Source organism: Nicotiana tabacum, chromosome 21, assembly GCF_000715075.1.
Source record: "Nicotiana tabacum cultivar K326 chromosome 21, ASM71507v2, whole genome shotgun sequence".
NCBI lineage: Eukaryota > Viridiplantae > Streptophyta > Magnoliopsida > Solanales > Solanaceae > Nicotiana > Nicotiana tabacum.
This window is the reverse complement of record NC_134100.1, coordinates 91,168,538-91,195,462: the sequence shown is the minus strand read 5'-3', so window position 1 is coordinate 91,195,462 and position 26,925 is coordinate 91,168,538. Positions and strand designations below refer to the sequence as shown.

Below are 26,925 nucleotides of genomic sequence, written 5' to 3'. Positions count from 1 at the left end.
GTGATACGTCGAAAGGAAGGGGTGAACCTTCTACACTACTAGAAATTCGGCAAAAACCGACCAAGGTCGACCGACCAACTTTGGTCGGTAAAAAAACCGACCAAAGTTGGTCGGTTTTTCAAAATATTTTTTTTTTAATTTTTTTTTTTACGAAACCGACCAACTTTGGTTGGTTTTCTTTGGCGCAAAAATGCGGGAAACTATTTTTGAGTCCTGCAAAATTTATGTTTCAAGAAACCGACCAACTTTGGTCGGTTTTTCAATTAATATAAATAAAAATTAATATTAAAAAAACCGACCAAAATTGGTCGATTAATTCGGCGGGTCATTTAAAAAAACCGATCAACTTTGGCCGGTTATTTTCGTGCGAAAATACAATTAAAGAGTATAAATCAAATAAAAGACAGTCTTAAAATAAAATATACCAATGGTCTAGTGGTAGAATAGTATCCTGCCACAGTACAGACCCCAGTTCGATTCCCAGATGGTGAATCTTTTTATTACATAATTAAAATACCGACCAACTTTGGTCGGAAAAAACCGACCAACTTTGGTCGGTTTTTTTGCAATATTTGTTTTTTTGAATTTAATTGACCGACCAAAGTTGGTTAGTAATTTCCGACCAACTTTGGTCGGTATTCCTTTCCGACCACAAAAATATCGTCCACACGTAAATGGTCGCATTTTGGTCGGTTTTTTGCCATTACCGACCAATGTTGGTATGTTTTTTTGGTCGGTTTTTATCGAATTTTTAGTAGTGCTAGGGTCGAGGCAAGACTGCCTTACCTGTCGGCTAACAAAGAACATTCACAAAGAAACCTACAGCCGGGAGAGGGAGAGGTGCAGACATTTTCGAGACCAGTTCATACGCCCCATCTAGAGACATATCGGAGGGCAACTCAGCCTCTGTACATGAGCAACCGACTGTCCAGTCAAGGCCGCCAGGGAGGTATCAACTTAGGGATGAGTCGTCCACATCACACAGCACTTCCGAGGGTTCGGAAAGTGCTAGTCAGACTTCTGAGCCTTTTACTACACCTATCCCTGAGGCACCAGAGACATTAGTTCAGGACATCCCCGATAATGATAGAGGGGGAGATGCTATAGTTGTCGGCCTTGAAAGGTCGAAGAAGAAAGAGATATGGGAGAACCGGTTTGTCAGCTTGGCTGCCTTCTCCAGCTTCCGTGAATGGTGGCCAATGAGGTCGCTCACTCTTGAGTGACAGTTTCAGTTGAAAGATTTGGAGAGTTATAACCCTGCAATATTGAGACAGTTTAGAGAACGCAAAGGGTGGATGTGGTTTACCAGAGCGTGGTGGATGCTACGAAGTACCTTGTTCGGGAATTCTACGCCAATATGGCACATACCAAGAAATGGACAAAGGTGACGAAAGTGTAAAACCTCAAAGTGTGATTTAATCAGCACACATTGAACACATACTTGGGATTTGATGATGTCGAGCCCACAGAGTACTTAGAAAAGTGTGCACTTGGGGATGCAGCTCGTCTTTGGTTAGCAGAGATGCTAGCAGCTCCTGGGCCACCACCACCATGGATCACAACAGGGGTTTCTATTCACAAGAGCACTGTGAGCTTTGAGGCAAAGGGGTGGAAAACCTTTGTATGCATCAGACTAGACCCGTGCCAGAATGAGACCTATCTTCCGATCCCTCGGGAAATTCTAGTTGCTTCCATCATGGACGGGTACCCTATCAATGTGGATGTCGTGATGTCAGCCAACATCTTTGTGATTGCTCGGCAAGCTGACATGTCCTACCTGTATCCTAACACTATTATAGAGTATCTTACGGATGCTAGGGTAGAGCCGAGGGACTTTGATACAAAGGTACGGGCGAAAAAGCCTTTCTCATGGTACTCGCTGATGGATGCACACAACCCTAAGAGAAAGGGTCACCCGTCTACCACCACATGCCAGTCTGATGAGCCATCGGTGGTAGTTGCAGAGGCAGTTGATGTTCCATCCACTTTGACCAAGCCTTCATCTAGTGCCGCAGCTATGCCTCTACCACCATCTTCAGTTCCTACTGTAACTCCTACCATAGGTTCCACTTCGGCTTTGAAGCCGGTGCACATGCCTACTGCTCCACTTTCTACGTTGCGAGTCTCCCAGTCATTGTCGAGCCTCAATAACTGGATGCAGAGAACCACTGCAAAGCTGGCTGACTTATCTAGTATTGTTGCAGCATAGTCTTCTATTCATGCACCTCAAGTTCCCCCTATTGTGGAAGAAACAATGAAGAAGCTCCTAGAGAACCAGAACATCATCATGGCTACTCTAGTACAACACGGGTCAGTGATCGAAGAGCTGGGCAAAGAAGTCAAGAAAATGAGAAAGTTTCAGGCCTCCAAGAAGTCAGTGGACAAGCTCCGGAGATAGGTTATTAAGCTTGCTGCAGCCGGAGATATTCCCTTTGACATGCTGATTGACCCACACCCTTCAGGACCCGATGCTGCAACACCATCAGCACCAGTAGCACCAGCTGGCCAGTCTGAGGAGCTAGACTCTGCTGCCGACACTGCCGAGGTAGTGCATGTTCACCAACCCAGTCACTCCCATAGTTGAGGATGATGAGATCCAGTTGGAAAAGACTGATGGTGGTGACATTGCTGGGGATACAGAGATGTCCAAGGAGCCATAAGGAGTCTTCTTCACTCTTTCCCTTTCTTTACTCTTATTTTGTTAAGTATTGGGGACAATGCTTATTTTTATTCAGGGGGTGGAGTTTATTTGATCTTATTTGATGATTCTGAGACATTTGGCCTGTAATAACTTTATACTATTTTTTTCTTCTTCTTCTCTCATTATGTATGCATCTTCTCTTTCTCCCTCATTATGTATATTCGTTATGCTTTCGATAGTTTTTGCTTTGTAGCTTCTTTATGTTTGTTTTCTTATTAGTTAGTATTTAATTCAGTAGCTTCTTTTTGAATTAGTAGCTTCTTTTTGATTTAGTAGCTTCTTATTATGTTTCAGTAGATAATAAGCCTTTGGTTTTATTAATGCCATGGTTCTTTTCAAAGTTAGTTATTGTGTGAACCGGGTGACTCATCCCAACGATGGATGGCGTGACAACCTTCTTAAGAGAATGAGTCTGTTTTGTGTTTAGGTAATAATAGTAATAATAATGAATAAAAAGACCTAATTGAGTCATGCTCGAAGATTCAATCGTACTTTATTTGGTACCAACACACTTAACTACGTGCTTATGGTTAGAAACAAGGCTTTTGAAAGAAATAACTCTAGTTAGTAACTTTGTGACTCTTGTATTGACTTAGGCAACCATCAAGTGGTTTAATAGAACCATATGATTTTTAATCTTGAATGTGATCGTTATAGGCCCTCGACTCTATCCTCTTTAACAATCCGGTTGCGTGAGAGGTGAGTTGCTTTGTTGTTAGTCCAAGTACCCGTGCAAAAGGTCTAGAACTTGCCCCGAATGTGTTTCAAGGCAAAATCCTAAGTTTTGCTTGGCTTGAGAAGTGATTATAGGCTTTTCTTGGCCCGTTTGAGTTTTCTATTTCCTACCAATGATGTCATCCCTATTCAACTTCTTCGAGCCTTTAGCCTTTCTTATCGTTAACTCCTTTCACTGGAGATAAAGAGGTCAGCAGTGTTGAAGATCACTTGCCCCTGTATGAGGTAGGGAAGAAACCCAGGAAGACTCATGTGAAAGCAACAGAGTCTGCAGTCCCAACAAGTAAAGAAGTGGCTCCTCTTGCCAAGACTCCTCTTACAAGGAGTAAAAGAAAGGTTGTTGATAAACAAATCATTAAGGAGTTCAGAAGTGTCAAGAAGCCAAGGAAGAAAGTTTTAATTGTGGAATCTATGGTTGAGTTGGATGGAGAAGATGAGTTTAAGTCTGCTTTGCTAGAAATGTTCTCTACATAAAAGAGAAAGGTTGCCAAAGCTACAAAAACTGCTACCCCATTTGCAAGGGCCAGTAGAGGAAAGAAGAGAAAGAATGTGCCAGTTGTGGTTGATAGACTCACTGAGTTCGGAATAGAAAAGTGCTTAATGGGAAGATTTTTGCAAACACTGATGAAAAAGGGATAGCTCAACTGGTTGAAAAAACTTGAGCTACAGGGATGGAAACACATGTTTGTCAAAGCTTCCCCCCCCCTATATGTGTTCATGTTGTGGTGGAGTTCTATGCAAAATTTTAATTTGATAAAAAGATAGTCAAAAGTAATGTAAGGGGGTTTGAAATGGAGTTTGATGTTGAGGAGCTGGGGATGCTTTTGAATATTTCTTCTTTAGGATTTGACAATTACTGGAAGAAAAAATGGCCATCTATAGACAATGATGTTAATACTAAAATTGTGGTCACAAGAAAGTTTTCCCAAAAGTTGGAGCTAGATGCTCCCCAGAAGGTGTACAAGACTGATATGATTCATTTTCACAAGCTGTTGTTTCATTTTGTCAACTCATGCATTCTTCAGAGGTCTAATAGAAGGCATGAAGCTACCCCATTGGACATGGATATAATGGAACTGCTTGATACTGGTAGACTTATCAATATCCCTAGCCTAATGATTCAGCATATAGCAAGAGATGCATACACTTTCAAGCCTAAGCATGCTATGCCTTATGGCTTCATGTTGACTGAGTTATTTGACAAGCTCAACATTGTCTTGCCTGAGCTTAAGTATGGAAATCACAATTATATTTTGGATGTTGTTACCCTCAAGCAGTGTGGCTATGAGGAGATCAAGGCTAGGGGATTCTCAGGATCTGCTATTCTACCTGGAAGCTGCAGGGCAGCAGAGCTCAGTAAGAGGTTGGGGTTGACTGTTAAAGAGAATGCCAAGCTTCGTGAAGACAATGATGAGCTGAGAAATAAAACCAGGCAACTTAGGGAAGAGCTCAGAAGAGATAGGGAAGCTCATGCCCAACAGATTGCCACTCTTGTGAAAGCATTGACCCCATCTACCTCTCACCCATGAACCTGTTCCTTCCCAATATCCTTAGTTTCCTTTGCTATCACAGTGATGCTTTAATTTTTTTTTCTTCTATTTTAGTTTGAGTAGCTTGCAGTATGTTTAGTTTATTTTGTTCTAATGGTTTAAGACAAGGCCCTAGGGAAGATAAAGTTGGGGGTGATGAATATGTCTGTCTATGGTGGTGAAGATGGTGAATAAATTTAACTTGATGTGATTACATGTTCTAGTGTGGACAAACTTTGTCATCATTAAAAAGAAAAAATTTGTTGAGTATTGAGATTTTGATGATTAACAAAGTTTTGTTTAGATGCAATATTTGAAAACTCGGGTCCTCAACGAAGCTGCTTCATTGTTCTAAGAACCAGCTCCTCGGGGCAAAGTACTAGCTCCTCTGATTGATGATTGTACATATGTGCAAGACAACAACTTTATTTCAAAGTTATCCAGGTCCGAATTTGGTGGAAGAAGGATGCTATATGTGATAAGGGTTGTTGCCCAAGAAGATACGAATAATTCAGTGAGAGACAAGAGTTCCAAAACTTGTGGAGTCCTTGAAATAGTAAGAGTTCTATCAAACAAGAAGCTGACTATGCATAGGACTCCTAGAAGATCTTGAAGTCCAGGCGTTTAAATACTATCTATTTTGGACTTATGAGATTATCCTTTTACACATCAACTGAAGAACTACATTCTGTTCACTCTAGTCGAGTACCAGTATTGTGTTCTTCTTAAGTCAGTCTAGTGAATGTATTTTAGGAAATCGAGTTGTAATCAAATGTCAAAAATAACTAGTGAGTTGGAGTGAGTGTTTGCTTTACAAGTTAGAGTAACTTGTAAATCAAATAGTCGTAATAGGAGTACTAGAGAGTATTGAATTACCGTCTTGTAATTGATACATTTTGGCTTATTGTTCTAGTGGAGTTGAAAAGCCTACATAGTAGGTCGTGATTTTTGCACCTTTTGAGCCGGGTGAATTTTCACGTAAAAATCATTGTGTTTATTTTAGTGCTTATTTTACTTCACATTTAAGGAATACGGTAAAGAACCAAGTTTTTTAGTAACTCATATATGGACTCAATTTAACACTATGGACTACTTAATATAATATTTTCCTTCATAAATGTTTTTAACATGCACTAGCTGAATTTTTCTCTTCATTTAAAAATGAGATGCTCTAGTGGACCAAAACAAAAATCTAATGAAAGGAAACAACAACCAAGTATAACTCCACTAGTGGGGTTTGAGGAGTGTAGTGTGTACGCAGACCTTACCCTTACCCTAGGGTAGAGAGGATGCTTCCGATAGACCCTCGGCTCCCTCTCTCCAAGAACTCTCCACCTTGCTCTTGGGGTGACTCGAACTCACAACCTCTTGATTGGAAGTGAAAGGTGTTCACCACTAAAGTAACTTGTAGTCGCACAAATATATTTTTTGACAACTAACTTTTTTTCATTGAAACAAAAGCTTTTGTAAAGCCGTTCTAATTCCACGTAATGCTATAACATTACAAACGTAGGATATGTCCCTCGCTATACACTTAAACTTACATCTAGAGATCTTTCTCTCTTTTTAACTCTATGCTGAATCAAACTATATACTTCACAGAAATTTTAATGGGAGAATATATGCTGGCCTAGCTAGCATTGTGAGTCAAATCACACTAAACCTATTTAACTGCCATCAGGAAAACATACTAGTTGATCGTGTCTCTGTGCAGTCAGGTGCACAACGCATTACATATGTGCAGGGTTCGAGAAGAATCGTACCCTAAGATATATGATGTAGACAGCATATCATAATGCAAGCATTAATGGCTGTTTTCACGATTCGAACCCGTAACTTATAGGTCATACAAAAACAAATTTACCATATATGTGTGCGAATATATATATATATATATAGCTTGATAACGTGTCAATACAACAACCATAATTGAGTGGGATACCAGGAAGTTGTTTGCCTACCCAAATCTGAAATATAAAAAGACAAAATAGTCCTTGGACCCCAGCCCAATGGACCTGTCAATACTCAAGTTTGGGCTAGAGTGTGGGGCTTTTGTTTTGGGAGTGGTTCTGTGTGTGGGGTGGGTTTTGGTGTGGGGGGGGGGGGTGGGTTCCTACACAAACATTATGCTGCAAAATGATAGGTCATCTTCCAAAGACAACTGGATGGGTCCAAAGGGACAAAGGATTGGGGGGGAAAATTAGAAAAGGGTGATAAAGAGAAATAGAAGAGAAAAGAAAAAGTGCATTCAAATTCCTGCAAAATAAAATGACCGAAAATTATGCTTGAATATTCAAATTTCGACGGACTATTGGAAATAGTCTCTTTACCCTCACAAGATAGGCATAAGGTTTGCGTATACACTACCTTCTCCAGACCTCACGGTATGGAATAATACTGGATATGTTGTTATATTCAAATTTCAACGAACAAAAAAATATTAGGTAATTTATTTTTAGATGTCTATGTTTAAATGATGAACGCTCCGAAAAAGATATAGGTGCTCGAAAATGGTCAAAGTAGTTAAATATGAGGATCACTATTAGGAGCAAATATAGTGCATTAGCTACGGGTTCCCGTGAACCTAGTAGCTTTTGTCTAGATCCGGTATTTTTAATGAAAAATTCATTAAATGTATAAGAATATTTTGCTTGGAATCCAATCCGTTAATCCAGTTATTATTGTATATTAATTTGAGATTTACTTAAGAATCCATAAATTTAGAATTCTAAGTACGTCCGCCTCTGATCACTATGACTACCGCCTGTGTTACTGAAAGATATCAGTATTTTGCTTACTGAAATAAGCAAAATACGTACAAACTAAACTAACAAATGCACTATAAAAGAGATGCATTAAGAAATATAGTAAGGTAGCAAAGTGACAATGTCATTATCAAATAACAGTTGTAAATAGGAAAAAAATGCTAAATAACAACTGTGAATGATTAGCATAAAGCTAGTATATATGGTTGGTGGTAAAGGGTCTTAATTAGCAAGATTTGGTAAGAGATTGAACAAAAAAGTCTCTATAGTTTCATTATGACAAAACAAATCTTATTGTTGCAAAATAGCTGTGCCTAAGTCACTAGACATAGACTAAAGTGCTGATGTCCTAATATTAACCCAAAAAATAATAATCGCTAATTATTCTGGTCATATAATGGGAAAGGAGTTTTGCGGCGGCTTACCCAGAATTTTTCATAAATATATAAATTATTTAAGTTATAAGCGATGTCATTTTTTATTTTATCTTTAATATTTTTAATATTTTATGCATATCTAGTAAAAGATTTCGACGACTCGTGATACCACATAGGACAAGGTGTATATGCCCCTGGAGTTTTGGCGGTATATACGCCCCTAAATTTTAGTGCAACGATAAAAATTATCGTCATGTGATCATAAAGTAACGAGTTCAAGTCGCGAATACAATCTAACGATAAAAATAAGATTGCATGCATAAGACTTATATGTTCAGGCCATTTCCGAAACCCAAGAATAATAACAAGAGTTTAGTGCACCGATTTATCATTTTATTTTTTTCATATAATTGATTTAGAATTATTGATAGAGCCGCCGCTTAACAGCCGTCAAAAAATTCGGATAATCTGAGCTTGCACACAAATGACACGTCATAAACTTTTCCGTTAAATATCTAACGGCCAAACTGAAAGAAGAAGAAAAAAAAAAGGATTTCAGTTCTAAGACTAGTTAAGAAAAAAAGTTGGTGACAACCTTTGCCAAACTGTTATGGGACCTATAACTAAAGACCAAAGGGGACTTCAATTTCATGTCCGTTTCCTCTGCAAATTATCGTCAATTTCAGAACTCATCAATATATACAAAACAAGAGCAAAAATCTTGAAAACAATTTCTGAAAAAAAATATATTATGTCATATAATGGAATGATCTTTCATGTTATTTGGTCGACGAGAATTTAAGAATGTAAATATTATTATTTGGCGAAGGGTAGCAATTAATTCTCCTTGAACAAGGATAGTTCTGTCTATGGTATTTATAATTCACGATTGTAATGCAAGGATAAGTAATGTAAAGATTAGTAATAATAACATTATAATATATGAATTATTTTGTTGAATATTCAGTTTGATACGTTTGCTATCATGAGGGTTCGTTTTATGAGGAAAACAAAATTAGCAATCAAATGTTGTAATAAGTTAATGTTGAATTTTATGTGGAGATTATTATTATATATAATACCAATAAATTGTTTTTAAACTTCAGCAATTCTTTTTTTTTTCAAATGTAGTATTTATTTAATGCCGCCACAATTATGGTAATATGGTATTCGTGGCCACTCTATGAATTATTCGAATGCCAATTAGATCTTTAAGTTTAAGATAATATAATTAGACCCCTAAGCTTAAGGTATAAGAAATTAAGGATTAGTACTCGAGTACAAACGTCTTCTTATAAGTATAGTTCTTGTACTACTAAGGAAAATTTGTTCAATTAGTTATTCAAATGTCATTAATTTTTTTGTGCAAAAACAATGATTGAACTGCTGTGCATTTTTAAAATAATGCCCAATATCATAATTCTATGTTTTACCAACTGTTTTTTGGTGGAGAATCGTTGAGACTCTAGAGAAAATTAATCATTAGCTATTATTAATTTGAGGACTAAATTATTTAGTCAAAAATCAAATGCTATGAAGATACATTCCATATCTTCACTAGATACTTGCGCAGTTGCTATATAATCATTTATATTTGGAAGAATCTCTAAATAAACTTTCTCAATTTTAATTATTGTGATCTTAGAATAACTTATGTGTGTTGAGAAACCATTATTTACTTTTAATTATTGGTATTATAGGAACAATATTCATGATCCTTATAATGCGCCGATTCGTTTGGTGCTCAAATTTCCAATTTGTACTTTATATTATAACTAGTAGCTACCACAATCAAATTAATGTTGTTGTCAACCTTTTCCAAGATAATCCGATTAAATACAAGCAAAAGATAGATAAAGTGAAATAAAGCTAAGGCATGTTTTTTTGGGGAGTGTGAATGTTCAATTAAGCTCTATAACTTTAGCAAACTAAAATATAAAGGGCTAAATTACTTAATCATGCTAAGTTAATGTTGTTTGGTGTAAATATCGGGTGAAAGTAAATATTTATCATAAAAATACTACTGTATCAATCACTTTGACAACATTGAAAATATAACTTCATCAATTTCAACTTATGTGACCCAATTTTCTTTTTTGATATGTATAGAAAATAATAATCTCTTTTTAAATTTGGAAACGATTTGCATTTTATACTTAATGGCAAATTTTTATTGTCACACAAATATTTAATACTATAAATTTTTAATATTTTATAACCACGTAAATGTCATACCATATTGAAAAGTACAAAATTCAGAGGTTTGTGACTTGTTTATAGTACCGTAATAGACTACATTACAACAACAAAGACGACAACAATAACAACAACAACATACATAATATAATCCCACGGGTGAAGTCTGTGAAAGGTAAAGTATATATAGACTGTAGCCCTATTTCGTGTGAGATATTTTATTTTTGATAGACACTCGACTTAAAAAATTTATTTTCAAAACAAATTTAAAAAATACAAGAATAAAGACTCTATAATTAAAATGCTGAAAAAAAGAAAGTATCTATAGTAACAATAGTAAGATAACCAAAACAAAGAGAATAATAATATTGAAAAACAGTAACAATACTAATAGAGTACGTTGTGATATGAAAATCATATCGTGACTAATAGTAGACGATATATACGATTACAAATAATTTTAATCAACTTAAATTAAAAAAATTAGATACAAGAAGCCAGGGTGAGTGGGTTGGGTGTTGTTGGGGGAGCGGGGGCGTGGGGGAATTTGCAAATATATAACTTTATATGCATCCACCGCAGAAAACATAGATGTTTCCCAAGCTCCATACTACTATTGCCATTTTCATCTACTCCTCTCCTCAAACTTCTGTTCACTAAACCAAAGAAACAGAATTAAACAAGAAAACAAGTTAATTACAATGGATCCATGTCCTTTTGTTCGTTTAATAATCGAATCATTAGCTCTTAAACTACCATTAGCAGCAACTAAACCATCTGGTCATCACGTAATCCACCCTTCCACAACTCCCTGTTACGCAAAACTCAAGCTCAAAAACTTCCCTTCCCAAATTACCATTCTGCCCCTCTCCCCCGCTTCAACCGACTCCTCTCCTCCAGACTCCTCCGCCGTCGCCGCCGGTTTCCACCTCGACGCTGCCGCTCTCCGTCGTGTCTCAGCCAAACCGGTTACTTTACACGTGTCTGTTTTTACTGGACGTATGGGTCGCACGTGCGGGGTTAGTTCGGGGAAGTTGATTGGTTCTGTTCAGGTGAGTGTTGATTTTACTGGGGGGCATACGGAGGCGCGTGTGTTTCAGAATGGGTGGATGAAGTTAGGTACGGGAGAAAAACCGGTGGCGATGTTACATTTGGTGGTTCGAGCTGAACCGGACCCGCGGTTTGTTTTTCAGTTTGGTGGTGAACCGGAGTGTAGCCCGGTGGTTTTTCAGGTTCAGGGGAATAGAAGTCAGCCGGTTTTTAGCTGCAAGTTTAGTGCTGATCGGAATAATCGTTCGCGGTAAGTCTTCGTCTCAACACTATGCATTTTTTATTGGATTTAACTTAAAACTTATATTAAAATAAAGATTATACTAATTCACTTTAACTTACTGCTTTGTTTTTTCACGAACATTTAAGTTTTATAAACAGTGTATTATGAATTTGTAACCTAAAAATAAGTTCAAGTATACTGGTGTAATTTTTTTGTTTTTTATTGTCAGTTATAAGTTATCATTTTCACATCCGCTACATTATTTGGTGTAGCCACTGGGTCAAACCACGTGCGACAGGGTTGTACCAGAAGACATTGAGGGGATTCGATCCCACGTCATTCGTATGAATGACCGCACTCCAAACCAACTAGTAAAACCCGAAGGGTTGTAAAATATTTTATAATTAAGTCATTTATAAAGAAGTTATGTGTACAAAAATTATTTCATTTGTCTTTTTTTACTTAACATCCTTATACTTACGTCAAAGGGTCAAATATACCTTTCTATTTTCGAAAATGGTCTAAAAATATCCCTCATTATATTATTAGGTTATTTATACCCCTTCAGTCATACTTTATGTTCAAATATACTCTCATTTAAATGGAGGGACACTTGTCATCGTCCTGTTGGTCAATTCTAAATATCTTTTAATTAATTAAAAAGACTTATTACTCATACCCGAAAAATAATATTTTTTTTTATAAAAACTGGAAAAAACTTTTAAAAAAATTACTAAAAACTGAAAAAAATGATTTTTTTTTTTCAGTTTTTACAAAAAAAACTGCTTTAAAAAAAGCTGAAAAATATTTTCTAAAACAATATTTTTGTAAAAACTGAAAAGCAATTTTCTAAAGCAATTAAAAACTGAAAAAAATTGAAATATTTTTAACTAAAATCTGAAAAAAAGCAAATATTTGTTTTTTCAGTTTTTACAAAAAAATTGCTTTAGAAAATTGCTTTTTAGGTTTTTTCAGTTTTTACAAAAATATTATTTTAGAAAATATTTTTCAACTTTTTTTAAAGCTGGAAAAAAAAATTTCATTTTTTTCAGTTTTTAGTAAAAACAATTCAGTTTTTTCCAAGTTTTACAAAAAAAATTACTTTAGAAAGTTGATTTTCATCTTCTTCTTTTTTTCAGTTTTTACAAAAATATTGTTTTAGAAAATATTTTCCAATTTTTTCTAAAGCAGTGTTTTTGTAAAAACTGGGAAAAAAAAAATATTTTCGTTTTTTTTAGTTTTTAGTAAAAATAATTTAAGTTTTTTTCAGTTTTTACAACAAAAAAAAAATCGGATATGGGTAGTGAGTCTTTTTAATTAATTAGGAGATATTTAGAATTGACCACCAGCACGATAACATGTATCCCTCCGTTTAAACGAGGGGTATATTTGAACTCAAAGTATGACTGCATGAATATAGATAACCCAACAGTATAGCGAGGAATATTTTTAAATTATTTTCGAAAGTAGAAGTATATATTTGGCCATACTTACGGTCGACACAAGAACGCTTTCTTGGGGAAATTTGTCGTGGGGACTGTAAAATATGGGACCATCGAATAATTAAACTGTCTTTGGACAGAGAGGATTCTTGTAATATTTTCGTAAATCCTACTTTCACATAGTAGTATTTGGTCAATTTTGTCAAGGCTTTGTCATTGTATACTGTCATGGAATTGAGATAACAAACAAGTAATTCAATATTAAATAATAAAAAGAATAAATATTTCTTGGTAGGAATTCTAAGGGGAAGGTATTGTTGGAAGGATTTAACGTACATACGGCTAAATAGTCGTTACGTTATTCTCGCTAACAACGTAATAAGAAATTATGGTATCGGTGCATTTTAATATGTTATACTACCTTCGTTCCAGTTTATGTGAACCTATTTTTTTTTTGGTCCGTTTCAAAAAGAATGACCCCTTTCTAAATTTGAAAACAATTTTGCTTAAACTTACAATTCTACCCTTAATGAGAAGCTTTTATAACCACACAAATACTCTGGGCCTATTTTTAAATTGTTTAGGACCACAAATTCCAAAAATCTTCATTTTTTCTTAAACTCCGTGCCTAGTTAAACAGGTTCACACAAATTAGAACGGAGGGAATAACAAATACTAATTTTTCAGGTTAGTGAACTTACTTAACATAGTTAGTTACCTGCATTTATCTATAGTTTAATATTTTTTAAAAGGTCAGTGTAAAAGAAGTTATACTTATTTTGAGCCGGGTTTCTATTGGAAACAATCTTTCAACCTTCAGACCCCACTTGTAAGACTATACTGGGTATAATATTGTTGTTATTACAGTGTATAGAAGTTAAAATCACTTCAAAGTTCAAACTGTTTGTTGAAATTGCACTGTACTATTTTATTTTATTTTTGTTTTGGTGAGGCTTATACCAATTAGATCTACACCATGACTTCCAAGTGATGATCCCATTAGTCCTCTTGTCGTTTGTACAACTGTTTGCTATAATAATCATCTCATGCATTTACTAATACACTAGATTAATTATTATGTTCTTTTTAATGGACAATTCTTTATTAGGTTTTGTCTTGACCCTTGGCATGTAGAGATATTATAAAGCTGATTAAAGATATCTTACGATTTTATTCCCTTATGTTATACTTATAACACATTGTCGGTCCAACCAATTAACTTTTTATCAAGTTCGATTATGCATTAATGACAGAGATTAGATAATTCCCAGTCAGCAGATTTAGTTTAATCAACAGACAAAAGTTAACCACCATTGATTCCCTTCCCATATGCAAAGATTTGGTTCCAAATTCTAGAAAAATAGCTAATTTCTAAGTCCCCGGCAATGGCGCCAAAAATTTGTTGCAGCCAAACGCACACGCAAGTATACGCGGTCGTCAAGTAATAAAGTGACTAAAAGTCGGATGTCGAACCCACGAGGACTTGTGATTAACTATTAACTAAATTAGACTATCCTAATTATCTAAACAAGAATTAAACCTAAAAATATTTGACTCTAAACTAATTAAATAAAAAAATATAAATAATGAACTTTGAACAGAGAAAGAACAGATTTTTATGATATCAATGTAATGAAAACGATCTAGGGTTATGGGCTATCTAACAATCCTATTGTATTCTTCAATTGAATTGACCGACTAATTTATCTAGCTTATTGGTTGACAGGGTTAATATTGCTCATAAGAATCTGTCGAGTTCTTACTCGCCTATTCAAGCTAACCTAACGCCTATATGTCTATGGAGTTAGAATTAACAAGAACGCATTTATAATTCCTGTAAATCAACCAAGCAAGGCAATTAGGTATATGTCTATCCTAACCACGAATCCGTTCCCCGATGCCCGAGTTCAAGAACTTGCTCTACTCAATCCTATATGCAATCTAGAATTCCCACTTTCGAGTTCAATTCTAGATTCGTAGATAGTATTCAATTGGTGATCAAGCAATTAAATAATTAAGCGCAAGATTGAATAAATAAACCAATATGATAAATCAAAAAGGCAAAATCAATATCAGAATAACAATAGTCATGAAAGAACCACAACCCTAGAACGTGAAGTTTAGCTCCACATAAACATGGTAGCCAAACAACAAATCATACAAAGAAACATAAAAATTACTAAGTTTGGTGAGAGAAAGATGGAACTTGATGAATTTCGGCCTCCACGGCGGCTTTGTGCTTGTGTTTTTTCTCTCAAAACATCCTCCCTCTTTTAAAATAGGTTTATGTTGGCTTTTATATGAGTTGGGGGCGTCTAGGAATCGAAATAACCGAGTCCTAGTCGAAAAAGGACACTTTCCCATCTTGAGCGTCCAGGGCAGCGTGGGGCGCTAGTCCTGGCGCTCAAATATTTTAGCTGCTGTAAATTGCGCCACAGCCAGCGCCCCACGCTCGCTGTGGCCCTCAAATTTTACTTTTTGCCTTTTTGTCCCGATTTCGCTCCAATTCGCGCCCTTTCGTCCCAAATTGCATCCGAATGATCCCTACACATAGAAATACCAAAATTTAGCACAAATAATCATATTAAACATCTCAAATCATCGAGACATGAGCAAAATGTGAGGCGGTATATATCAAAATATGCATACATTAAGCCGATTATCAATCCACCATTTGTTTTAGCATCAATTTATGGATTTATTAAATACACTGACTTTTGTTTTAATTTTTTTTACTATCAATGTTTTTTATCATGTTATAAGTAACATTTACCTACCTTACTGTCTAGTCAGGAATTTCACCAAGGGTGTCTAAGATTTAACATATTTGTAAAAATATTATTTGACTGATAAACTGACCATCTTTCGCCGACTGAAGTTTCGTTCTTTATCTGTTGTTAAATGTCATCTTAATCTCATAAAATACAGAAATAATGAACATCCTTCGTCCAGAGGCGGTCCTATGTATGGAGTAGAGGGGTTATCGGAATCCGTTAACCTCGGCAAAATTATCGATGTGTTTATATGTTGAAAACCGTCATATATTTTGTTTGAAACCCTTATGATCAAAAGTCTGATGGGGACAGTAGTTGGGTAGTCCACTCATGTGCCGTCGCCACCTTCAAAATTCCGAGTCCGCCTCTGCCTTCGTCAGTTGTAGCTCTGCTCCTACTTGTTGTTACATGTCATATTGTCATCTTAATCTAATGGAATAAAGAAATTATAAACTTGTCACTCTATATTGCACAGAAATTTAACTCTTAAATATGTTCTAGTTATTAACTTTGTTCTTAAGTGGTCTCTAAGCTGAGTTTTTCTCTCTGTTGTGTCTGTACAGATCTCTCCCATCTGATTTTAACTTAAACAATAGAGGTTGGATGAGGACATTTTCTGGAGAAAAGGACAGAACAGGAAGGGAAAGAAAAGGGTGGATGATAATAATCTATGACCTTTCAGGATCTGCTGTTGCAGCAGCATCAATGATCACACCATTTGTACCATCTCCGGGTTCTGATCGCGTTTCGCGATCAAACGCCGGTGCATGGCTCATCCTCAGGCCAAATGGTGCTTCTGTTAGTAGCTGGAAGCCATGGGGTCGACTCGAGGCATGGAGAGAAAGAGGACCAGTTGATGGACTTGGTTTCAAATTTGAACTTGTTACTGATACTGGCCTTACTAGTGCTGCTATACCAATAGCTGAAGGCACAATGAGCATGAAAAAAGGTGGACAATTTTGCATTGACAATACAGTGAAAGACTCTGTACTGAGCTCAAATTCGCCAATTCGCGGATTTGTGATGGTGTCAACTGTGGAAGGTGAAGGCAAGACCAGTGTTCCGACGGTTCAAGTTGGGGTGCAACATGTAAAATGTATGGCTGATGCTGCTTTATTTATCGCTCTTTCAGCTGCCATTGATCTTAGTATGGATGCTTGTAGGCTTTTCTCTCAAAAACTTAGGAAGGAACTTTGCCATGATGATCAAGATTCATACTTCTAAAACTTGGTTGACAAAGCTCTAGCCCTACTATATAACAACAACGACAATAACAAACCCGGTGTAATCACACAAGTAGGATCTGGGGGAGGGTAGTGTGTACGCAGCCTTACCTCTATCTTGTGAAGGTAGAGAGGTTGTTTCTGATAGACCCTCGAATCAGGGGAAGCACTCTAACCCTACTATACATTCTTTTATTCACTTGCAGTGATGACCAAAAAAATACCCTGGTTTGAGCATGAAAGATACCCTTTTTCTTCCTATAGCTGATTTTTAACCTATGTTGCTTGGATCCTTCAAAATGTCGCCGCACACATGTCGAATCTTCAAAAAAGGCATTACTTTTGATGGATCTTGGACATAATTGACGGCATTTTGGAGAATCCGGACAACATAGTTTGTAACACATACTATATATTTATTATTCTTTCAGAAAGAAAACATTCTTTATTTTTTGTAATCCTCTTTGGAAATCAACTCTCCTTTTGCAGGCTCAGTTTCTTAAGGTGATGGTTTCTGTTAATAGATAACCATTCAGGGGTACTCTTTTTTCTTTGGTTACTTCTCAACCATGTTGATTTGTATAATTTTTTTTTATTACAGATATAAATATGTATAAACAAATGATTGATTTGTTCTTTAATATTTGTTCATTCTTTTATTATATTCATAATTTTCAAGTTGCGGAATTATACGGGATATGTTGTAATTTTCAAGTTGGTTGTGCTCTCCCAATACAAGTATTTCTCCACCCCAACCCCTTTATTTTTGTTTAGTTCTTTTTACAGATGTTGCCAACCTAATATTAATTATTATCATTAGAAATTTTCTTAATTTTATTGCAAGCAAGAAATTTCATATATCCAAGCTGACATTGTCCAATGTCGTTAGATTAAGGAAGTTGGTGATTTGATGATAGGTGAGTTGGTGAGTGATTGAAGTCCCGGTCTACAAATGGAATCGTACTTTTTCTGGCAAGCAAAGATGTACTCTTAACTTCTCATTAACTAATGATCAAGCGAAGCAGAAACAACAAATATATAAGTAGAATCTACCGTATTCTTTCTGGCAACCAAAGATATACTTTTAACTTCTTATTAACTAATGATCAAGCTAAACCGAAATAACAAATATATATAAGTAGAACTTTTGTACGTCAAACGAAAAATTTCTTTTGTTTCAAATTTTCGCTTACTTATTGTTTTTTTTTTTTTGTAGAAATATTTATCTAAAGTTTTGATATCTACATATTAAGTTGACCCAAATATATTGGATGATATTTTACTGAATCCCATAACATCAATTATGTACATGCTTTAATATTCTGAGTTATATTTGAAAATGGAGATGGTAATGCTCCATCAAGAGTCAAAAGCCGTAGATAAGTTTGTTATGCCTGACTATGTAAGTTGTAACCCAATAACACTTTATTTGTCCAAAGATCACTTTTAACCTGGGTCGAAATTATTTATTAGGAGAATTAAGTTAAATATAACATATTCAAAATGTCGAAAAAAATATTTTGTATTAAGCTAGTCCGTGGTCAATAATAGTGGACAACCAAAGCCCAATCATGGGCTTGTTTCGTTTCGGGCAAAGAATATTTTTAGCCCGTGATCAAAACTATTTATATCCGATAGTTAAAAAAAGTATCTAAAATTTATATATTTTTTATAATGTCTATATCTACAAAAAGATATTGCAAAATGAGAATTGATACCACAATCCTAAAAAACCCTAGAAAAAAATGGAAGCCCTACCAGATGGACAAAAATTATTAACCTCCGGCAACAGCACTGTCCATGAACTACTTTTTTGGGGGGAAAATGACATTGTATAGCCGCTCTTAAAATAATAGCCAAAAATATATATATATTTTGTATATATATACATTTTGTATGTTATATACAAACCTTTCATTTTTGTACTATGTATTGAGCTAATCTGACAACAGTTTAGGCCATTTAGGCCCAAAAGCTTCTTCTTTTCCAACTTGAACTCAAATTTATATTTTATTTCATACATCACACACATATTATAATAATATTTATTTAAGTTTTAAAAAGTTTATACTAATTGATCCGTGTGATCAGAAATTAATAACTAAAAGAACATTTGTAATAGATAATATGTGCGTCTTGCGGTTTAGGGGTGTAAATGGTTCGGTTCGACCGGTTATCTTGTAAAATTCGTACCACACCAATTTTTCGGTTATTTTATTATGTATAACCAAAATTGGACTTTTAAAAACCGTCCTAACCATATCGGTTTCTCTTCGGTACGGTACGGTTCGGTTAATTTTTGGTATTTTTTTTAAATGTGATATAAAAGTCACTAGTATGAGTAGAATACAATAACATACGTACTTTTATAAGACTTAGCAAAACTTTCTTAACATTTCTACATTTGAAAGGGTGATGTATTAAGAAAATATGAAAGATGGCTAGAGTATAGATCCATCAACTATTCCACATCAGCGTAAAAGAAACTAAGCAAATTAATACAAAGAAAATATAAATCACACGAGTGGAAAGATATTAACCAAGGTGGGACTGAGACTCAATGATAAAGTCTATAGAAAATTGAATATTCAAAAAGATAAATCTAAATCATACGAAAGGAAACATATTCAATACATTGTCGTTTGCTACTCATAATCGCTACAATAACTTGTGTCTTAGCTTGCTATTGAATATGTTGGAAATAATTTACTTTCAATAGGAGTAGCATAATAGGTTTAGAAATTAGAATTTTGAGTTTTATTACTTCTTGGCTTGTAACTGTTTTCATAATTCCAAGACCAAGAAAAAATTTAATATTTTATTATTTTTAAAATTAATATATAAATATATTTTTTACATCTAAATTTATTCGGTGCGGTTATAAATTTATATAAAAACTTATGGTTTTATTAAAACAAACCTAAAAATCGGTTCGGTCGGTTTAATCGGTTTTAAAATATTCATTAACACCCCCTATTGCGGTTAATATAAATGAATTTGATCTTTCTTATTCCCCTATTAACTAGGGAAACTACCAGCTATGTCCATTTATAAGTAGCTCATTACAAAAATTGATCAATTCATAAAATATTACTAATATTAGCCAAATATTACTAATATTAGCCAATTAGCTATTTGTAGCAAAAAATATGTCAAAATTTTGCTTTCTTTTGAGTGGTGTTATTAGAATAGATTGAGTACATCTTAAGGAGCTTGAATCTCAGTTTTGGGATGATTTGGTGAAGTTTTGAGGTGGTTTGAATTGAAAATTCGAAGTAAAAACTGAACATGAAAAAAATGATATATGTATCACACTGTGTATCATTTGTGTATCACATATGTAGCATATTTGTATCAATTGTGTATCACATGTATATCCATGTGTGTGAGATACATGCGTGATACATGTTTGATACATGTGTCGCAGAAGAATTTTTTTAACTCGATTTAATTACGAATTTTGATACAAAACCAGTCCAAATCACCTCCAATCTTCCTCAAATTTTGTATATTGACTTATCTATATGTTTTCAATGAATTTCAACTATAGCCATTGAAAAAGTTTCCTTTTTTATTAGATTTTTGGAATATTGTATATATTATTTTTATATTTTATTACCTTATTTGCTACCTCATCCATAAAATTTCCTTTCCATCTTGCACCTAATGTTGCTAATCACGCTTAAAAATATGGAAGATAATTTTTGCATGTGGTTCTTTGAGAGAAAGAACCTTATTTATTTGATTTTCTAATTTTTATATGTACTTGACTAATTTTGGTAAGTCTATGACTAATGGCTAGAGGTTGGTAAGTTGAGACTTATTTTGGACATTTGTGTAAGTTTCCCTATTAACTACTCGTAATGAAAAAATACTAATGAATTTGATCTTTCTTATTGCCATATTAACTACTCATAAGGAAGTCAAATAAAACTATAAAAACTAACTCCAAACAATAAAACTTCGATATTTATTAAAATTATAAAAGTTAACAAAAAATTAACCCCGAGCCAACCCGAGACCAAGGTGTTCCAAGACTTTGACTTGAATGGCCGCAAGTTTCTCATGATAATAAGGCCTCATTTGTTTGCACTTAATGGAGGTTTGAATCTTAATCATTCAGATCTCAGACATTAAGTGCGTTTGTTTTTAAAGTCTGGGTCTTAACCATTAAGATCTCAATCATTAAGTATTTTTTTTTTTTACTTCACAATCACTTAACGAGTCTGAATAGGTCTGTATGATTAAGATCTATAGCAAAGACCTATTTTCATTAAGATGCTATCATACACATTCATAATTAATTGCCGCCACCGCTTACCATTATCAACTACTACCACCACCACCATCCTCAACCATAGCCGCTACCACCCCCACCACCCATCACCCCCACCCCCACCACCATCAACCTCAACCATCATCAACCTCAACCATAAACCACACACCCACCCAACTCAACTACCACAACCAACCAACCTATCACCGTCAATAATCATAGTCGGCAATGTCTACCATTATAAACTACCACCACCCACCATCACCTTACTCAATCACAACCACAACCACCACCGCTATCTACCATTATTAACTATCACCATCCACCACCATCATCCTCAATTATAATTGCAATCGTTACCAATCGCCACTAGCTACAGCCTAGAATCACCACTATTAGATTAATTAGTATTTTATTTAAATTTTATATTTATTATTTTTTAAATAACGATAAATTTTATATATTCAGATGTTAAAAAAAAACAGTGTTAATCATTTAGTATTCAGATCTTAATTTATATTTTAATATTAAAATGTGTATTCAGATTCAGATGTCTTAATCTTAATACACATCTTCACATTTAGATATGTATTTAGATTAAGACGTCTTAATATTTAAAGAAACAAAGGAGGCCTAAAGATATTATTCTTAATTCTCTTAAAAATTAACTTTATTCCTCTTATCTACTTGTCAATTCTTCTTAGTCACATGCAACTCACGTGACAGATCCTAATTTGTCTATTTCTGTAATTATCCTTAATTCCAGGCCTCAATTATCAACTTTTCCACTGCTCTTCTTTTCCACACTTTTGACTAGCTTCTGCTCTTTGATCCTTTTTTTTCTTCTCAAAAAACACGATCAATGGTCCGTACAACTCTCTCTTCTCGATTTCTCTATTTCCAATAATCACCAAATTGCCCCGCAAGTTTTCGATTTGATCAATTTAGGGTTTGATCTTTAGCTGTTTTGATCAGTTTATTAGTGGAAATGAAGATAGTGGATTTGGATGAGTCGTTAATGGAAGGTGATGGCAATTGTGTAAATACTGAGAAACGGGTGATTGTTGTTGGTGTTGATGCTAAAAGAGCGTTGGTCGGAGCGGGGGCTCGGATCCTTTTTTACCCGACCCTTTTATACAATGTTTTTCGCAACAAAATTCAATCGGAGTTCAGATGGTGGGATCAAATTGATCAGGTTTGACTTTTTCCTGCGCTTCGTTACGATTTATGTGACATAGTTTGCTCTGCATAGAGTTTTAAGAAAGAAATAAAATTTTGAAACTTTTGGTTTTAAATATTATATTACTATATAAGCTTAGAAATTTAAAGTTAAATTATTTTTAAATATATAAAGTTACTTACTCCATCTCAAATTATCTGTGTGATTTCTAAAAATAGTAATCTCAAATTAATTATTTTTTGGAAGTTCAAGATAAAATAAATTATATTTTTTCTATTTTACCTTAATAGTAATTATTATTGAAAATTGAGATAGCACATAAATATAGTAAATATTCAATGAAGAGATATCATAGCTTAAGACATAAATAAGGATAAAATAGTCTAAAATTCCTCCTAATTAATGTTTCTTAAGAGGCGTGTAAAAGAGAAACACGACAGATAATTTGAGACGGATGGAATATCATTCAAGTTGGTACAGATAAACAAAAAGTGCATCACTTAAATTGGAACAAAGTGAGATAATCTATATGACATAGGTTGACTCTTGCAAACAGGATTTAAGAAAAGAAGGAATACTTTTGAAATAAACTTATGGTTTTAGATATGTCATTAATATTTGTGGGGCTATAAGGTTTTTGAAGTTGTGGTCAGTTTTAAATATAATATTTGTGTAGTTATAAATACTTCTAATTAAGAGTACAATGAGAAGTTTAATATGGAAGGTCTTAAACTTAATATTGGGGTCTAAAAATAGTTCTCATTAAGGATAAAAATGAGAAGTTTAATGTGTAGTAAGGCCTTAAACATAATATTAGTGTGACTATAAAAGTTTCTAATTTACGATAAAATGAATAGTTTGATGTGTAACAAGACTTTTGAAGTTTGTGGTCTTAAGCATAACATTTGTGTGACTTGTAAAAGCTTCTCATTACAGATAAAATAAGAAGTTTAATGTGTAATAAGATTTTTGAAGCTTGTAATATGGCAAGTCATGTTGAATGTCTACAACAACAACAACTCAGTAGAATCCCACTAGTGGGGTCTGGGGAGGGTAGAGTGTACGCAGACCTTACCCCTACCCTGGAGGGGTATAGAGGCTATTTCCGGGAGACCCTCGGCTCAATAAAAAGGGAGACAGTAGATCCGTAACAATAACAGAAACCAGAAAAATAATATTAGCATCGTAAGGGACAACAAACAAATGGAAGGGCAATTCATGTTGAATGTCTCTTCCTAGTTTTTAGTTGTTTGCCCTTCGCAACTCTGGAGAAGGAATTTGCCTCGCCCTGCTGCCGACCCCCCCAAAATAAATTTATACTAAGCTTAATATGTTAAGGTCGTATGCATTTGTGACTTTGTTTCTTGGTTTATCCAGTTTCTCCTCCTTGGAGCAGTTCCATTTCCCTCGGATGTCCCTCGGTTGAAGCAGCTTGGTGTTGGTGGTGTAATAACGCTGAATGAACCTTATGAAACTTTGGTACCATCATCATTGTACCATGTGAGTGATATCTATATAGAATGTCATCCATTTTTCTGTATTTGATTATTGTAATTTGTAATCAAGTATCGTTAATTGGATAGCTATCGGTAGTCATTATAGGACTGGTACATTGTCTTTAAGCTTTTTCTTCCTGGAAAGCTTTCAGACAAGGATGTTCATTTCTTATATAGCTCAGTTTTGAATTGCTATGGAGCTTTTTTGTTGTAGTTTGTGTGTGCATATTGCAAGTTATCATTTTTTGTTTTTAGTCTGAAGTCTGAAATTAGTGTTATGTTATTTGCCCCAAAAAAGAAGTATTCTTTGTTGCCAATGGCATGATACAATCTTCAGGGAGTTGCTCTGAATATCCACAATGACATTTTGACACATCCTCTGTCGGTAGGTAGTAAGAATTTCTATCCTTGACACTTTTCTGATCTCATTCAGTATCAATCAGTAAGTGTTTCTCTCTTCTGATATTCCAGTATCCACTATCTGAGGTAGACTAGGGTTCCAGCACCTTTCGTTGTGTTACATAAAGAGATGAAGCAGCTTCTCCCCTTTCGCCCATTCCTGAGCCTACATTGCACTGTAGAGGGCGATATCTGCGAGAAATTCAATGATAACCTTTGCAATTTGTTTGATTCTTTCTTTTCCAACTTAATCTGATATTGTTGATAATGGGTCGCAGAAATGTGTTTCCAGTTAAAGCATGTAGAGAACTTACTTTTTTGAGGGAAAAAGTCAAAAGAGTTGTCATTATTCATAGTTTTATTTCTTTAGGTGTATTTACATCTCTTTTACTCTGTGATTTCAGGCCCATGGGATAGACCATCTCGTTATTCCTACCAGAGATTATCTTTTTGCACCCTCTTTCGTGGATATAAACCGAGCAGTAGATTTTATTCGCAGTGAGTGATTGTTGTTTAAATATCTTCTCTGTCATACTGTGGCTTTTCCTCACTTATTTGCTTTTCTGTTGCAGGGAATGCGTCCATTGGCCAGACTACATATGTACATTGCAAAGCCGGAAGGGGAAGGAGCACAACCATTGTGCTGTGCTATTTGGTAGTTGCCTTTACCTAATATAAAGCCATTTGTTTTCTGTGAGGATAATGCTTTTCAGGCAAGCTAATTTAGTACTCCCTCTATTCTAATTTATGAATGATGCCTTTCTATATTAAAAAACAATTTGACTTCAAACTTCCTATTTTACCTTTAATAAGTTGATTTATAGCCACACAAATATCTATGACTTATTTTAGGCCACAAGTTTCTAGAGTCTTTCCTTGTTTCTTAAACCTTGTGTCTAGTCAAAGTGCATCACATAAAATGGGACCGAGGGAGTAATTTTTTACTTTCAACACTTTTAGCGATCTTTGGATTGTGTAAAGGGTTGATGCATTCACTAATTTAGGTGGAATATAAGCACATGACTCCTCGTGCTGCCCTGGAATTTGTTCGCTCCAGAAGACCTAGAGTTTTATTGGCTCCTTCTCAGTGGAAGGTAAAGAAGAATCTTTGAGTTACTTACCTGCTCCACTGGTGCAACATAGGATATTTATCTGCACGTTAATATATCTACGTTAAACAGGCTGTTCAAGAATTCAAGCAGCAAAGAATGGCATCTTCTGCGCTCTCTAGTGATGCTGTATTGATCACTAAAGCAGATCTTGAAGGATATCATAGTTCTTCTGATGATAGTCGCGGTAAGGAACTAGCCCTTGTGCCTCGAATAGCAAGAACACAGCCGATGATAGCTAGATTATCCTGCCTCTTTGCATCCTTGAAAGTATCAGGTGGTTGTGGACCTGTTACCAGGCAACTGACCGAGGCACGTGCCTGCTAATCGCACACTCATCAGCAGCAGCTACCTTGTACAGAAGACCACTGCTAAAATAAGGTCAGAAAGAGTTTTATATCTTTGAATCTGTGTTTCAGAGTGAACATCAAGGGATTATGAATTAGAAAAAAAAACAGTTGAAGAGTCCTTCAACATTGTGTAAACATGTACAGAGTATGACTTTTGTTTTTATTTGTAAATATTGCATAATTATACTCTTCCCATAAGAAAGGGCTTGAATACAGACTTATTCTGAGAGTGGATTAAGCACACTACCAGCAAACAGTAATACCTTTGTTTTATCATCTCTAATTAGGAAGAGAAACAGATCAGCAACAAAGTCTACTTTCACTTCTCCCAATTGCCTTAGTCTCTTAACATAAGATCCCAGTTTTACTTCCCCTTATTTCTATCCCTTTCCCTCACCCCATGTGGGGGGCGGTTAAAGTTGAAGAATGTCAATGTTAAGATTGCGCGGAAACAAAAAATAATAATAACAATAATAATAATAATTAAAGAGTACTACAACAATAACATACCTATTATATTCCCACAAGTAGGGTTTGGGTAGGGTAGTATGTACGCATTCCTTACCCCTACGTTGTGAAGGTATAGTATAAGTATATGTTCATAAGTTGTATTCCTGGAGCTAAAAGATAAAAGGTATAGTATGCCACATAGATAAATCCCAAAAAAAAAGAATAATAATAATAATAATAATAATTATTGTTATTGTTATTGTTATTGTTGTCGTTTGAAGTAGGAAGATTTAATAATGAAATTGTTACTTCTGGTGTCCTAGTTCACAATCCATTCAACACATCACCTCAAAGTGTGTGTTGGTTGGAGACTCATATGAATTAGCTGTTAGATTATTATTTTTATCTTTATTAATACTACTTTGTTGTGCGTGTATTCCTATCCGTGAGTATAATTCGTCTCTAACATTAACATAAATATTATTAAATAATATATTTTTATTGTAAAATCTATATACATTTAAAAGAACTCTGCTGTCCACTTCCAAATCCTTGTCATTACACTTAAAAGCTAAGGTGGGTAATAAGGTGATTTCGATATTAAGTTACCAAGAGTATACCAAAAATTACATTTGATAGTTTCTTTTCTT

At 34.8% G+C, this 26,925-nt stretch overlaps 2 protein-coding genes across 2 annotated transcripts; both read left to right on the top strand.

Annotated features, from left to right (window-relative positions):
* Positions 1 to 10,877: 10,877 nt before the first annotated feature.
* Positions 10,878 to 17,653, top strand: LOC107801941 (uncharacterized). Its single transcript, XM_016625358.2, has 2 exons — positions 10,878 to 11,603; positions 16,356 to 17,653. The coding sequence occupies exons 1-2, from the start codon at positions 11,005 to 11,007 to the stop codon at positions 17,014 to 17,016; spliced, it is 1,260 nt and encodes a 419-aa protein (XP_016480844.2). The 5' UTR covers positions 10,878 to 11,004; the 3' UTR covers positions 17,017 to 17,653.
* Positions 17,654 to 22,079: 4,426 nt separating this feature from the next.
* LOC107801940 (phosphatidylglycerophosphate phosphatase PTPMT2) lies at positions 22,080 to 26,063 on the top strand. The gene is made up of 6 exons (XM_016625357.2): positions 22,080 to 22,486; positions 23,849 to 23,971; positions 24,771 to 24,864; positions 24,939 to 25,021; positions 25,371 to 25,460; positions 25,548 to 26,063. The coding sequence occupies exons 1-6, from the start codon at positions 22,280 to 22,282 to the stop codon at positions 25,800 to 25,802; spliced, it is 852 nt and encodes a 283-aa protein (XP_016480843.2). The 5' UTR covers positions 22,080 to 22,279; the 3' UTR covers positions 25,803 to 26,063.
* The last annotated feature ends 862 nt before the right edge of the window (positions 26,064 to 26,925 follow it).

Bases quoted from the DNA above. Each gene is read 5' to 3' on its own strand.
- LOC107801941 (XM_016625358.2), top strand. From the start codon at position 11,005: ATGGATCCATGTCCTTTTGTTCGTTTAATAATCGAATCATTAGCTCTT. The intron at 11,604-16,355 runs GTAAGTCTTCGT...GTGTCTGTACAG, and splicing joins GATCGGAATAATCGTTCGCG to ATCTCTCCCATCTGATTTTA.
- LOC107801940 (XM_016625357.2), top strand. From the start codon at position 22,280: ATGAAGATAGTGGATTTGGATGAGTCGTTAATGGAAGGTGATGGCAAT. The intron at 23,972-24,770 runs GTGAGTGATATC...CTGTGATTTCAG, and splicing joins TACCATCATCATTGTACCAT to GCCCATGGGATAGACCATCT. The intron at 24,865-24,938 runs GTGAGTGATTGT...TTTCTGTTGCAG, and splicing joins AGCAGTAGATTTTATTCGCA to GGAATGCGTCCATTGGCCAG.